Below are 14,966 nucleotides of genomic sequence, written 5' to 3'. Positions count from 1 at the left end.
TCGGGGGCTCACACATACTGGTGCACCCAGAGGGCCTGGAGGTGACTGGGCCTTGGGGAACAGCCCTGCTCTTTCTGGCACTGCACTGGCCTCTCCCTGGAAGCTTGTGGCTGGAGACCTAGGTTGAGGTCCAGGGACAATGGAGAGCTTCCTTTTAATGAAGAGGGAAACAGTTTCACAGGTAACTTTGAATCTAGACAGCCAAGTTGTAGTCCCCATGGGGCTGGGTGATCGATCAGCCTGCTGAGAGCAGAGTGGCAACTGCTGTTGGAAGCTTGAGTGCCTACTTGTGAGCCAGCTAAGGACACTGGGGTGAGCAAATGTTGGGGGTGGGGGAAGCTGGGGGAGGGGCGGGGATGGCAGCCAGAAGGACTTTCAAGAAGGTTGAGGTCACTTGGGACAAGACCAGGTGGGGTGACAAGCTGTCCACTGTGCCATGTTTCATTGCACTTAAGATGCCATGTGCTGTAAGAGCCACCTTTGTTTTATGTGCTACTGATACAAAAACACCAACACTTATGGTTAGATGCCATCAACCCTAAGACATCCCAGTTTAGAGATACTGGAAAATCATTTTAAATGTACATCTTAAGTTGAAATATGGTGTTTGTGGTAACAGGGAACTTGATGGTAGACCTTGGTGAGCAGTTTCAGTGCAGTGTGAGTAGGATAAAGAGGGGAGGTCTGGAAGTAGCAACTATATGTGGGGAAACCTGAGAAGTCTGGTTCTGAAGGGGAGCCGTGAGGGGACAGCTGGCAGAGTAGGGGGGTGGAGGGAAAGGCTTTTCCTTTGGTATATGAGGATTGAGCAATTAAAAATTTTAATAATGGATTGATCTGAAAAAACTGAGTGAAAAGATAATAGGAGATGTGATATATAGGTAGAATTAGATACACTGAGACTTTTTAAAAATTTTTTTAGATTTTATTATTTTATTTTTTTTGTTTTTTTGCCTTTTATAGGGCCGCTCCCGCAGCATATGGAGGTTCCCAGGCTAGAGCTCTAATCAGAGCTGCTGCTGTCCTACGCCAGAGCCACAGCAACGCAGGATCTGAGCTGCGTCTTCAGTCGACACCACAGATCACAGCAACGCTGGATCCTTAACCCACTGAGCAAGGCCAGGGATTGAACCTGCAACCTCATGGTTCCAAGTCAGATTTGTTAACCCCTGTGCCACAATGGGAACTCCTGTTATTTTTTATGTGTATGTTAAAGGCAATATAAAATGTATGCTTGTGGAGAGCTCTTGTCATGGCTCAGTGGAAACAAATCCAACTAGTATCCATGAAGATGGTTTGATCCCTGGCCTTTCTCAGTGGGTCGAGGATCCAGAGTTGCCCTGAGCTGCAGTGTAGAAGGCTCGGATCTGGCATTGCTGTGGCTGTGGCATAGGTCGGCAGCTGTAGCCTGGGAACTTCCATATGCTGTGTGTACAGCCCTAAAAAAAGCAGGAAGAAAAGAAAGATAAACTGTATGCTTGTGGACTTGTGTTATTTTAAATTACAGGTTTATTGAGATATAAGTAAAGAAGATAGGATTTTAAATGTGCAATTCCAACTGTCATCACAATCAATTTTAGGACATTTTTATCATTCCTCCCAAAAAACCCATACCCATTAACATTCATTCCTCTTCTTTCCAATGCCCCTGCCCTCACCACAGCCCTAGGCGAACACAAATGTACTTCCTGTCTCTAGATTTGCCTGTTCTGGACATTTCATATACACGGCATCATACAATATATGGTATTTCAGGGCAGGCTTCTTTCAGTCACTGTGATGTTTCTTAAGGTTCATCCATGTTGAAGCAGGCATCAGTACTTCATTTTTTTGTATTACTGAGTAACATTCCATGTTACGGATGTGTCCCACTTTATGTATCCACTCATCAGTTAATTAGGCTGTGTCCATCTTTTGACTGTTGGGAGTGATGCTGCTATGAACATTCCTATACCAGGTTTTTGTGTGGACAGATGTTTTCTGTCCTCTTGGCTGGGTACCTAGAAATGGAATCCCTGGGTCAGATGGCAGCTCAGTATGTTGAGGACTGTTCTCTAGCAGCTGCGCCCTTTTGTATCTCCATCATCAGTGCATGAGGGTTCTGATTTCCCCACGTTCTGTATAAAACACTTTCTTTTTGATTTTAGCCATCTTTGGTGCCTGTGAAGTGGTTTATTATTGTGATTTTGATTTGCATTTCCCTGATGGCTAATGAGGTGAAGCATCCTTTCATGTGTTCATTGGCCATTTGTGTATCTTTTCAGAAACATCTAGTCAGGGAGTTCCCATTGTGTCTCAGTGAAAATCCAAGTAGTATCCAAGAGAATATGGGTTTGATCCCTGGCCTTGCTCAGTGGGTTGGGGATTTGATGTTGCCATGAGCTGTGGTGTAGGTCGCAGGCACAGCTTGGTCCCGCATTGCTGTGGCTGTGGTGTAGGCTGTCAGATGTAGCTCTGATTCAACCCCTAGCCTGGAAACTTCCATATAATGTGGGTTTGGCCCTAGAAAAAAGAAAAATGTCTAGTCAGACTTTTGCATTTTTTTTTTTTTTTTTTTTTTTTTTTTTTTTGGTGGTACCTGAGGCATGTAGAAGCTCTCAGGCCAGGGATTGAACTTAACACCATAGCTACATTCTGAGCCTCTGTGGTGACAATGCTGAATCCTTAGCCCACTGCACCACCAGGGAACTCCCTGCACATTTTTTAATTGAGTTGTCCTATTATTATTGAGTTGTGTGTTCTTTATATATTCTAGGCACAAGTCTTATCAGATTTATGATTTCCAATTTTTTTTCCCATTCCATGGGTGGTGTCTACTTCCTTGATGGTGTCCTTTGAAGCACACAATTTTTCATTTTCTTGATCTTCAGTTTGTATTTTTTTTTTTCTTTTTAGGGCTGCACCTGCGGCATGTGGACATTCCCAGACTAGGGCTCCAATCGGAGCTGCAGCTGCAGCTGCAGCCTACACCATAGCTGAAGCCACACCAGATCCGAGCCAAGTCTGTGATCTACATCACAGCTCACGGCAACAGCGGATCCTTAACCCACTGAGCAGGGCTAGGGATTGAACCTACATCCTCATGGATACTAGTCCAGTTTGTTACTGCTGAGCCACAGAGAGAACTCCAGTATTGTATATGGGATGTTATTGATGGTATTGTAAATAGAATTTTCTTAATATGTTGCAATTTCTATGTTTACTATTTCAGCTAGAACAAATTACTATAAACCCAGTGGCTTAAAATAACACTATCTGTCATCTTGGAGTTCCCCCTCTGGCACAGCAAGTTAAGGATCTAGAGTTGTCTCTGCAGCTCCAGTTGGCTGCTGGGGTGGGGTTTGGTCCTCGGCCTAGCACAGTGGGTTAAGGATCTGGCGTGGCTGCAGCTATAGCATAATGGCAGCTGTGCTCCTTGGCTCCTGGCCCTTCCTCCATTTTCAAATCTGGAAATTGCATCACTCGGAGCTCTGCTTCTATTGTCACATCTTCTCTCTGACTCTCCTTCCTCCCTCTTAGTTGTACGAACCCTGGTAATGACCCTGGGCTCACCTGGATAGTCCAGGGTTACCTCCCATCGCGTGCCCTCTACGTAATTACATCTGCAAAGGCCATTTTTCAATGCGAGGGGATGTATTCACAGGTTCTGGAGATTTGGGAACGTCTAACCACACAGTATACAGGAATACATTTGATTTTTATATATTCACTTATATCTTGCTACCTTGCTAACTTATTTAGTAGTTCGAATAGTTTTTGTAGTGGATGCAGACTTAACAATTTTCTGTATATAAGATTATGTCATCTGTGAATGGTGACAGTGTTACCTCTATCTTTCCAGTCCGGGTGCCTTTTATTTCATTTTCTTGCCTATTTGTCTGGCTAGAACCTCAGTACAGTATTGACTAGAAGTGGCGAGAGTGGACATCCTTGTTTTGTTGCTGGTCTGGGGGAAAGCCTTCAGTCTCACCACTAAGCATGATGTTAGCAGTGGGCTTTGTAGATGCTCTTTATAGGGTTGAGGAAGAATCCCTTCTATTCCTAGTTTCTAGAATGTTTTTTATTATGAAAGGGTATTGAATTGTGTCAAATGCTTTTTCTGCATCTATTAAGATGATCATGTAGGTTTTGGCCTTTATTCTATTGATAAGGTTTATTACATTGATTGATTTTCAGATGTTAAATTAACCTGAGGTAAATCTTACTTGGCTATGGTATAAAATTATTTTTATATGTTGCTGGACTTGGTTTGCTAGTACTTTGTAGAACATTTTTTTAAATCTGTATTCATAGGAGACAGTGGTCTGTAACTTTTTTTTTTTATTTATCTATGTCTAGTTTTGATATCAGGGTAATACCGGCCTCATATAAGGAGGTGGGGAGTGTTCCCTGCTCTTCTGAGTTTTGGAAGAGTTTATGAAGAATTGGTATTAATTGTTCTTCAGTGTTTGGTGTTCATTTTTATATAGTTTATATCTCAATCATTTCCTTTTTGCCTTTTGTATTTGGCAAATATATGACCTGTATTACTTCCCAATATTTAAAGTAGCTTTTTGAATGATTAGATTAGAAGTTCCGGCTGTGGTGCAACAGGATTGGTGGCGTCTGTGCAGCACCAGGACACAGGTTTGATTCCTGGCCCAGCAAAGTGGGTTAAAGGATCCAGTGTTACTACAGCCACAGAGTAGGTGGCAACTGTGGTTTGGATCTGATCCCTGACCTGGGAACTCCATATGCTGCAGGGCAGCCAAAAAAGGGGGAAAAAAGATTAGATTTAGCATTTCACTCTAACTGGTATGTATGATGTGAAATTTGGATCTAACTTTATATTTTCAAATATAATTGACACAACACTATTTATTTAGTGAATATCTGGTTCTCCACTGTTTTGAAATGCTTCCTTTATAATGATTTCATGTGTATTGGGATCTGTTTCTGACCTCTGTTTCTTTTCATTGTTTATTCATCTGTTCTAGATTTAATCACCATTTTAATTTCTATGTGTTTTGATCAGAATTTCCTTGGATCTTGAATATTTCCTCTTCAAGATCAATTTTTAAATCAGCTTGTCAAATTCCACAAACACTCTATCAGGGTTTTTTGTTAGTATTGCATTGAATTTGTTGATTCGTCTGGGAATAATTGACATCTTTATAATATTGAATCTCCCCCTTCTTTTTCTGTTGTTATATGAAACTTTAGCATTTTCCTCATTTAGATTTTGTACCTCTACTTGGTTTATTCCTGGCTTCTAATTGTTGTGAGTGGGATCTTTTTTCCTACTGTATTTTCTAATTGGTTATTAATGATATATTTAAAGAGTTACTGATTTCTATATGTTATCTTCTATCCAGAAATCTAGTTAGTTTTCAGCTACTTTTTTTTTTTTTTTTTTTTTTTTTTTTTTGCTTTTTAGGGCCACAATAGCGGTATATGGAAGTTCCCAGGCTAGGGGTCGAATTGGAGCTGTAGCTGCCGGCCTATACCATAGTCATGGCAACGCTGGATCCAAGCCTCGTCTGCAACCTATACCACAGCTCATGGCAACACCAGATCCTTAACCCACTGAGAAAGGCCAGGGATTGAGCCTGTGCCCTCATGGATGCTAGTCAGATTCATTAACCACTGAGCTATGACAGGAACTCCAGTTTTCAGTTACTCTTATCAGTTGATCATCTTGAATTTTCTAGGTAAGCTTGCAAATAACTAGTTTTACCAAATTCTCTCTGAAGTTTTTATCCCATTTTATTCCTTATTGCATTGTCTCTTACAGAATATTCAATATTCGTGGTGGCAGTGATAGTCCTTTTCTTGTTCCTCACTTAAATGGGAATGCTTCTAAGTTTTCTTAAGTATGAAGATTGCTGTAGATTTCTAGGAAATACCCTTTATTGAATTAAGGAAGATTCTTTCCCTTCTATTTCTAGTTTGCTTCTGAAATTTTTGTTTGTTCCTTTTGTCAGGAGTAGAGGCTAAGTTTCATTCTCTGCCTTTTGGGGTGTTGGGGGGGGTCTTCAGATTTTGTGGGTTTTTTTATTTTTAATTTTTTTTGTTTTTTTGCTTTTTAGGGCCACGCCTGTGGCACATGGAGGTTCCCAGGCTAGGGGTCCAATCGGAGCTACAGCTGCGGCCTACACCACAGCCACAGCAAGTTGGGATCCGAGCCAGGTCTGAAACCTACACCACAGCTCATGGCAATGCCAGATCCTTAACCCACTGAGAGAGGCCAGGGTTCGAACCTGCAACCTCATGGTTCCTAGTCAGATTCATTTGCACTGCACCATAACAGGAACTCCTTGCTTATAATTTTAAAATCTTGTATCTGTAGTTTTGTTCCCTTTTTCATTCCTAATAGTATTTCCTTATGTCTTCTTTTCTTGATGCTAAAGGTTTGGCTGCTTTATTTGTCTTTTTCAGGCTTTTGACAGTCAGTTGAACAGGGTTTTTCTTGTTATTTCAGTGTGTGTGTGTGTGGTGTGTGTGTGTGTGTGTGGTGTGTGTGTGTGTGTGTGTGTGTGTGTGTGTGTGTGTGAAAGCGTCTTAAATTGAATACTTCATTCACTTATTTATTTATTTTTAGCTTTTAGGGCCGCACTCACAGCATATGTAGGTTCCCAGGCTAGGGGTCATATTTGAGCTGTAGCCACTGGCCTACACCACAGCCAAGCCAGCTCCCAGGTACGTCTGCCATCTACACCATAGCTCTCGGCAATGGGGGAATCATTACCACTGAGCGAGGCCTGGGATTGAACTTCGTCCTGATAGATACTAGTCAAATTCATTTCTGCTGAGCCACAACAGGGAACTCCTTCATTCACTTACTTCTAAGAAATGTATTTATGGCTATAAACTCTCCTCTGTGAACTGCTGGCTGTACCGCAGGGATTTAGATACGCAATTAATTTCTAAACTAAAATTTATCTTTTGATTTACCCCTTAACGAGTTATTTAGAAAGGCGTGCGCTTGGGGCTGTGGTTTCCTCTATCAATTAAATGTTGTTAATGAGTATCGCGTCACCCAGAGCAGCCAAGACAGGCTGAGGAACCCTCGCTCCCATGAGGCGCGTCCTCAAGGTCCTTTCACAGGTTGGAGGCGCGAGGCACGAGGCTCCAGCAATGTGGCCCAGCTCCCCATTTCCGCGGCGCTGATTGGCTGACTGGGCGGGGGGGCGGGGCTCGCCCTAGGCACGCGGCCGGCCGGGGCGGGGCGAGTGACGGCCGCGCGGGCCAATGGGCGTGCGCGCGCCACCGCGGTCGCCCGTGCGGCCCTGACGCGCCCGGGCGGCTGCGGACCGGCGACGGGGCACCATGGGTCGGCTGCAGAGGCCGCAGGGCCGCCGCTGCCGCCAATGCTGCTGCTGCTTTTGGCAGGAGGTGAGCGGGCGGGACGGGCGCGGGCGCGAGGGCAGGGGGCGGGGCGGGGGTCCGTGGGGCGGGGAGCTGTCCCGGTGACAAAGGGCCGCCCGGCCCGGACCGTGTGTTGACAGCGCAGGCGGCGGGTGCAGGGCCCGCACGTGTGCGGGGTGGCTGGGGGCGCAGGCCACCGCCAGGGTGCGGTGCGTGCAGGGCGGGCACCCGGAGCGGTGGGCAAGGGTGGGCAAGGGGCGCCGGAGGGCGTGTGTACGCGCGCCCGTGCGCGCGTCCTAGCGCTCCGCCCGCGGCTCCCGGCGCAGCCTCGCGTGCGCGCGCAGGTGGCGGCTGCTCCTGGAGGCACGGGGCGCACGTGTGGCGCGAGCGCGGCCAGTGTCTGGGCCGCGGTGCAGAGCCCAGGGAAGGGCAGCTACCCGAGCGTGGCCCTGCGTTCAGCTCAGCGCCGGCCTCTGAACCCCTGGTCCAGGGCTGGGTGAGGATCGATTGGTGTGCACTGAAAGTGGCATCAGTGTTTGTCACGGACACACCCCCTCCTCTGTCCTGGGGTGCCATTTATACTTTTCGGAAGGTGAGACCCAGCACAGAAGTAGAGCTCCTTTCCAGTTTCTGTGCTTGACAGCCAAGCCAGGACGGGCCAGCCTAGTGCGTCTGGACCCACGCCCAGCTGTATCCATCTGCTCGCTCTCCCGCCCCTCTCTCCCGGGTACCCTCCGTGACGCCTGTTACTATCTCAGTGTGTGGGCGCTGTGTGCCCAGCAGTGCGGCTCTCTTACACACCGCAGTGTGAACACCCTACAAGAACTTTCAGCGCTGTTTTGCAGACGCACACAGACACACTCGAGTGTAACTGTGTGTGGCAGGGTGGAAGCGCTAGGCCATTTCTCTTGCAAGGGACACTCCAGGGTGTGGGCCGTGTGACAGGTGTTGCTGGGCAGCTCCAGAGTGCATGTCTGGCAAGGGCTCCGGAGCCCTGGACTTGAGAGCTGCTGTTTAGGGAAGGGTGGAGCGAGCTGAGAGTGGAAATCAGAGAAGGATGTTGAGATCAGAACCAGATTGCAGGGAAGATACAACATGAGGATTACTGAGGCCTGGTTTTTATCACCCCCCTAAAATATAAGCCTGCATTGTTTGCCTCTTCATGTGCCTTCTTTTCCTTTCCCTCTTTGTTGGGAGTGATGGAAGTAACAGAAAATTATAGGTGCTTGAGGAAAAAAAAAATCAGAAAGAGTGTAATTCCGAAATTTAAAATCAGGTGGGGGAAGTTCAGCCGGTTAAAGGATTCGGCCTTGCCACAGCTGTGGCACAGGCTGCAAGTTAGGTGTGGTTCATCCCTGGCTGGAAAATTCCACATGCTTCAGGTACAACCAAAAAAAAAAAAAAAAAAAAAAAATCTGGTGGTGGGGGCTCTCAATTAAGGCAGAGTAATTATTAAGTGCAAAAGTAATTGTACACAGAATCTTTAGGTCTCAGCTACTATTTTGGTGGGCAAATTTGAAAATAAGTAACCTGTAGTAATTATCTAAATAATTACCTACTGTCAAAGCTTTTGAAAATATCCAGGTCTATATAAAGGAAAAATAATCATTTCAAGGAAATGGAACTGTTTGCTGCAGAAGGAATAAAATGTCAGAGTCCTTTTTTAATACATAGCTTTTCAGCTTGATTATCAAAATCTCTTTTAATTCCTATCAGACCATGGAGAAAGACGGAGGGATTGTGGCTTCTCCACAGGTGGAGGAGAGAGGTTGGAGGATGGGGACCTTGCCTGAGTCATGGGAATGGTGGTGAATAGGCCCAGCGCAGTCATCAGTCTGTCTGCATGGGGAGCTTCACCAACTACAGTGTCTTATCCCCAAAGGCAGGCGGACTTGGGCTCTTCCCAGCCCATCTAATCTGGTCAGCCAGGCTGAATCCTCTCCCACCTTTGATTCTCCAGTGGTTCTGTGGAGGGCAAAATTCCAAGGATTCTTAAAGAAAATTGCATGTTTCTAAAGAGGCTAAAGTATTGTCTTTGTAAATAGATGGGTAAAAATCTTCACCTCAGGGCCCTCTCAAAGACTATCCTGGGACTCTGTTCAGTTTTTGTTAGTTAATTCTTACAGACATTTCTCACCAATTGACTTTTTCTTCCTGGATGGCATGCACTTTTCCAGGTTAGTTTCTCTTAGTACTTGGTTCCCCCAACCCTGGGGATACTGCGTCTGCAAAGTAAACCTGGTATATCAGCTGGTGTCTTTTTTTTCCTCTCTCCCTGCCTCCACTGCCACTGGCATGCAGAGGTTCCTGGACCAGGGATTGAACCCACACTATAGCAGTGTCAATGCCAGATCCTTAACCGCCAGGTCACCAGGGAACTCCTTTAGCTAGTGTCTTATGTAAAACTTGCATTGTATCTTCCAGGCAGTGGTTATTTCCCTGAGAGCAGAGGTTGTCTTGAGTTCATCTTAATGTCTCCAGAGGAAGCCTGGCACAACATGTGGCATGGAATAGGAACTGAGAGGTGACCACACTCTGAGCAGTGAAAGTCTAATGCAGATGTTACCTCCAATAAGACACTGCAGCCTACGTAAAACCTGAAGTTTGATTCTAATGGGCCATCATATATGATGGCAGGATTATATGATTCTGGTTAACTTTTTATAAATTAGAAAATAACTCTGGGACTTCCCATTGTGGTTCAATGGAATAAAATCCAACTAGTATCCATGAGGATGCGGGTTCAATCAGTGGCCTTGCTCAATGGGTTGGGGATCCACTGTTGCCATGAGTTGTGGTATAAGTCGCAGACACGGCTTGGATCTGGTGTTACTGTGGCTGTTGTGTGGGCTGGCAGCTGTAGCTCTGATTCCACACCTACCCTGGGAACTTCCTATGCCGCTGGTGTGGCCCTAAAAGGCAAAAAAAAAAAAAAAAAAAAAAAAAAAGAAGAAGATGACTGTTGCATGAGTACAGTTGATAAGTGAACTATTTCTTTTTGTTTGTTTTGGGGTTTTTTTTTGCCTTTTCTAGGGCTGCTTCTGCGGCACATGGATGTTCCCAGGCTGGGGGTCTAATCAGAGCTGTAGCCACTAGCCTACACCACAGCCACAGCAATGCAGGATCCTTAACCCACTGAGCAAGGCCAGGGATCACACCTGCAACCTCATGGTTCCTCGTCAGATTGGTTAACCACTGAGCCACGACGGGAACTCTGGTGAACTATTTCTTTTTTCTTTTTCTTTTTTTGTCTTTTGTCTTTTTAGGGCCGCAGGTGCTGCATATCGAAGTACCCAGGTTAGGGGTCTAATTGGAGCTATTGCTGCCAGCCTATGCCACAGCCACAGCAATGACAGATCCAAGCTGCGTCTGTGACCTACACCACAGCTCACGGCAACACCGGATCCTGAACCCACTGAGCGAAGCCAGGGATCGAACTCACAACCTCATGGTTCCTAGTCGGATTCGTTTCTGCTGCGCCACAACGGGAACTCCGATAGTGAACTATTTCCAAACACAGGATCCTTGCAGAAATATAATAAAGGGCATTATTGGTGGAAATGTAGGGGCCACTTTCCCAACTTGAAGTCTTTTGTGAGAGGAGAGGTTCCTGCATTCTGAGCCACTGTAAGTGAGGGTCATTGTGGGGACCCCGAGCAGAGTGCTGCAGGGAGAGGGGTGTCTTCACAGTCTTCAGCTCTGGACTCTTTTCTTGCTCCTTAAATCCCAAGAGGTGTCTGTGCCACCCAGATGCCCTCTGCTTTGTGCAGACTTTGGAAAAAGGATATGCAAAGGGTAGTCTTCCAGTCTGTCTTCACAGAGCATCTTTTTGTGGGGAGAACCAGCTAATTGTAACACTTCTCTTAACTAGTTATTTTATCTGAAAAACAAAAGAATATTTATTAATTCGTTCATTTATTCAAACATCTTTTGAGTTCAGTTATATCTCAGAGGCTGTCTAGGCACTGGAATTTCTTAGGTGACTCAGACCCAGGACGCATTGACCACTGTCCAGGGGCGGAGGCTGTGTAGTGGCAGTTACAGCTCAGGGAGAAAAGTGCAGTGATCTGTCCAGAGGCCCGGGTAATGCAGGTGCCCAGCCAAGACTGGGGGGCCAGGGAGTTGGCACTCAGGGTGGGGCCAGGAATGAGGGTCAGGCAGATGGCTTGCCTAAAGGTTTTTTTTTTTTTTTTTTTGGTCTTTTTTGCCATTTCTTGGGCCACTCCCGTGGCATATAGAGGTTCCCAGGCTAGGGGTTGAATCAGAGCTGCAGCTGCCGGCCTATGTCAGAGCCAGAGCAACGAGAGATCCGAGCAACTTATGCAACCTACACCACAGCTCACAGCAACGCTGGAACCTTAACCCACTAAGCAAGGCCAGGGATCGAACCCGCAACCTCATGGTTCCTAGTCGGATTCTTTAACCACTGAGCCACGATGGGAACTCCCTAAAGGCTTTTTGAGACTCTGGAGCTGTTGCTTTTTCTAACCTTTAGTCATAGTTTTTTCTTTGAAGTCACATAGAAAATTCTGATCTTTGTTATTCATATCAACTTTTTATTTTTATATATTTGGGGATACTGGTCCTTGTCACTCTTACATGTTCTTTTTTCTGGCCAAGGATGTAGGTTCTTTGTTCTTTATAAAGAATAATCCTACTTAGGTTTGTAGACTGCAGTCTGCCCTCGGTGATGTGGTTTATACACTGCGTGGAGCTGACCTCACTGGATGGCCCTGTGTCTGTGAGGCTGGGGCAATTCTCACCTTGCTGCACAGGTGAGGACACTGAGGTGCCGCTGTTGCATGCTTTCCCAGGTGGCTTAGCCAGGGAAGCCAGAGCACACACCTGCTTTCCCTTCCATGTCATGCCCTCCGATGGAACCTGCTCCTGGGTCTGAACTCAAGACCATTGATCCTCTTCTGCACATTTGTTCTTTTGTTAGGCCCTTTTCCCCGGACCCAGGCCTGCTTTCCTTGCCACTTGACGTTGTATTCGCTGTCCTGTGTTGTCCGACTGGTGTGAGCACACAGAGACTCTGGCCCACTCTAGGGGAAGTTCTCTACTTCTGTTTTGTTGTTGTTTAAATATTTGGCGGCAGCATGGAGCAGCTTGATGTGGAATGGGGGCAGGGGGTGTTCCCAGATAAGGATTGAACCCCCCCGGGCCACGGCAGTGAGAGCACCAAAGAACTCCCAAGTTCTCCTGAGTCTGCAATGCCCTCATCCTCCTCAGCAGCCAGCCAGTTGTGTTGCCGCCACCAGGCTTACAGCTTGCTACTTCGTAGTGTGGTTGTAAAGATTAAAATTACAATTATAATGCTTGCAAGGCATTTAGCCCATGGCACCAATAGTGTTATCACATGTGTTTATTATTAAACATCAGTGAAAGTTCCATGAATACTGTCATCTCCACAGTGCACCTACCACAGAAGACAGGCACTCCCAGAACCCTCTTTCTTGCATCGATGAGTGTTAGTCTTGGAAAGGAAAAGTTGGAGGTCATTTCATCTACCTTTCTCACCTTTTGAATGGGGAAACGGAGGTCTAGAGGTTTTAAGCAACTTTCCAGAAGACTTACAGCAAGTTAATAATATTTGTGTAATTAGTAATTAAGTTGTGAAACTGGCAAATAGGACTATTTCTATTGTCAATGAGTGGGAGTGAGAGAATAGAAAAGATGCCCTTTAATTTTTGTTTTCTATCTTTTATTTATTTGGCCGCCCCTGAGGCACGTTGAAGCTCCCAGGCCAGGGATTGAACCTAAGCCACGGCAGTGACAATGCTGGATCCTTAACCCACTAGGCCACCAGGGAACACCTTTATATTTTTCATCCACCTCTTTTGTAAATTAAGGGAGAGGGATCCAAGACTCCATACAGCTGTGTCATTACTAACACTGGATGAGCATGACCTCTGACCTCGAGAGCAGGTCCTTGGGAGGTGTTTCTTGGGTGGACGCTTCCTCCTCCTCCCACCTGTCTCGCTGGCTCCCCTTTGCCACAGCCACAGGGAGAGCTAAGCAGTTTGGCCTTTTTGAAATGAGAACAGGGCTTCAGAATCCCCTCACAGCCCTGGGTGTCAGGGGTGCTCCCTGAAGCACCCCCACTGCCACCCTGTGGGTCTTTGTTGCCGGGAACATCTCTCAACCCTGTGCCCCTCCTTCCACTCCGGCCTCATAACCAGCAGCTCTCGTGTCTGTGCAGGAGCGTCCCTGGGCATGTGTGCAGCCGGGGCTGATGAGCCTGGCCCTGAGGGCCTCACCTCCACCTCCCTGCTGGACCTCCTGCTGCCCACTGGCCTGGAGCCGCTGGACTCAGAGGAGCCCAGCGAGGCCGTGGGGCTGGGGGCTGGCCTGGGAGCTCCTGGCTCAGGCTTCCCCAGCGAAGAGAGCGAAGAGTCCCGCATCCTGCAGCCGCCACAGTACTTCTGGGAAGAAGAGGAGGAGCTGAATGCATCCAGCCTGGACCTGGGACCCACCGCAGGTAGCGCTCTCTCCTAGGGTGTGAGCTACCAGCAGTGGTGATGCAGCTGGGCATGAGGCCGGGCAGCCTGGTCCTGCTCAGATCCCATCTCTTCTCTGCCTACCCGCTTCCACCCTGCTGCTGTCTGCCTGAGCCTCCAGGCCAGGCCTCTGGGCTGTGAGGGTCTTACTGGCCCAGGAGGTCTTTTTCATTTCTGTAATATTCACTTCTGTTCAGTGACCTGTATTCTGTGCTCGTGTAATTCAGTGCGCTGCTTATAGCCAGTGATATAAAGAATACTGTCCATGTTCTAACCATGAGGAAATGGGCTCAGAGAGGCGAAAGCCTGCCTGAGCTCATACAGCTGTCCTGATTTGAGCCTCTGTCTGAGGTCTGGGGTTTGTTTGTTTTCCCCCTTCTATTGTCTCTCTTGAAGGTTCCCTGAGGTCAGCAGATCTTTTTCTCCCTCCTTGTGTCTCGGACCCCCTGAGGTGTTCTAATTGCCCTTCCCTCAGTCCTCCACCAGAGCCGGGCTCTGGGTTCACAGGGCCAGCCCAAGGCCTGGACCCAGCGGTGCAAGCAGCCACCAGCTGATTGCAGATGCAATAGAGCATGCCCGTGGTGCTTCTAGCGGCAGCAGCTGCGCGAACATTCTGGCCCAGCAGGAGCCCATTTTTAAGCATTGGCCTGTCAAATTGTGTGTGCACAAGCACACGTGGTGGGTGGGCTGTTATAGAACTTAGCCCTGATTTTTCTTTTTTAAATATATAATATTTTAGATTTGTGTTCTCTGATTACAAAAGTAATACATTAATATTTTAGAAAATATGAAAAATACAAAAATAACACAAGGAAGAAAATCCACCAGTGATCTCACAGCTAAAAGATAATTACTGCTAATAGTTTGTGTGTATCATTCTAGTCACTTTTATATTGAAAATTGGAATCATTTTTTTCACTTAAAATATTTTCTTACATTTATTTCCACATCAATAACTATTCTTTTATGACCTGGTTTTCAGGGACAACGTAGTATCATCCTCACTATGAAACAGTTCCCTATTGTTGAATATTTAGTTTTCCTTTTTTGGCCACTCCATGGCGTATGAAGTTCCCAGGCCAGGGCTCGGATCCAAGCCACAGTTGCAACCTAAGCCAA

General features: G+C 46.6%; 1 protein-coding gene across 3 annotated transcripts in view; it reads left to right on the top strand.

The window, feature by feature from the left end:
* Positions 15-14,966, top strand: part of PODXL2 (podocalyxin like 2) — a 50,870-nt gene continuing 35,918 nt past the window's right edge. The window contains exons 1-2 of one of the 3 annotated variants that reach the window (XM_021069445.1): positions 15-181; positions 13,550-13,828. In XM_021069445.1, coding sequence (XP_020925104.1) covers positions 13,564-13,828 — 265 coding nt within the window. In that variant the 5' untranslated portion in view covers positions 15-181; positions 13,550-13,563. Of the gene's footprint in view, positions 182-7,228; positions 7,375-13,546; positions 13,829-14,966 lie in introns of those variants that run through there. The other 2 variants (XM_003358547.4, XM_013982020.2) reach the window with 2 other exon arrangements.

The sequence above is a fragment of the Sus scrofa genome, chromosome 13, assembly GCF_000003025.6.
Source record: "Sus scrofa isolate TJ Tabasco breed Duroc chromosome 13, Sscrofa11.1, whole genome shotgun sequence".
NCBI classification, from domain to species: Eukaryota; Metazoa; Chordata; class Mammalia; order Artiodactyla; family Suidae; genus Sus; species Sus scrofa.
This window is presented reverse-complemented; position numbering and strand designations above follow the sequence as displayed.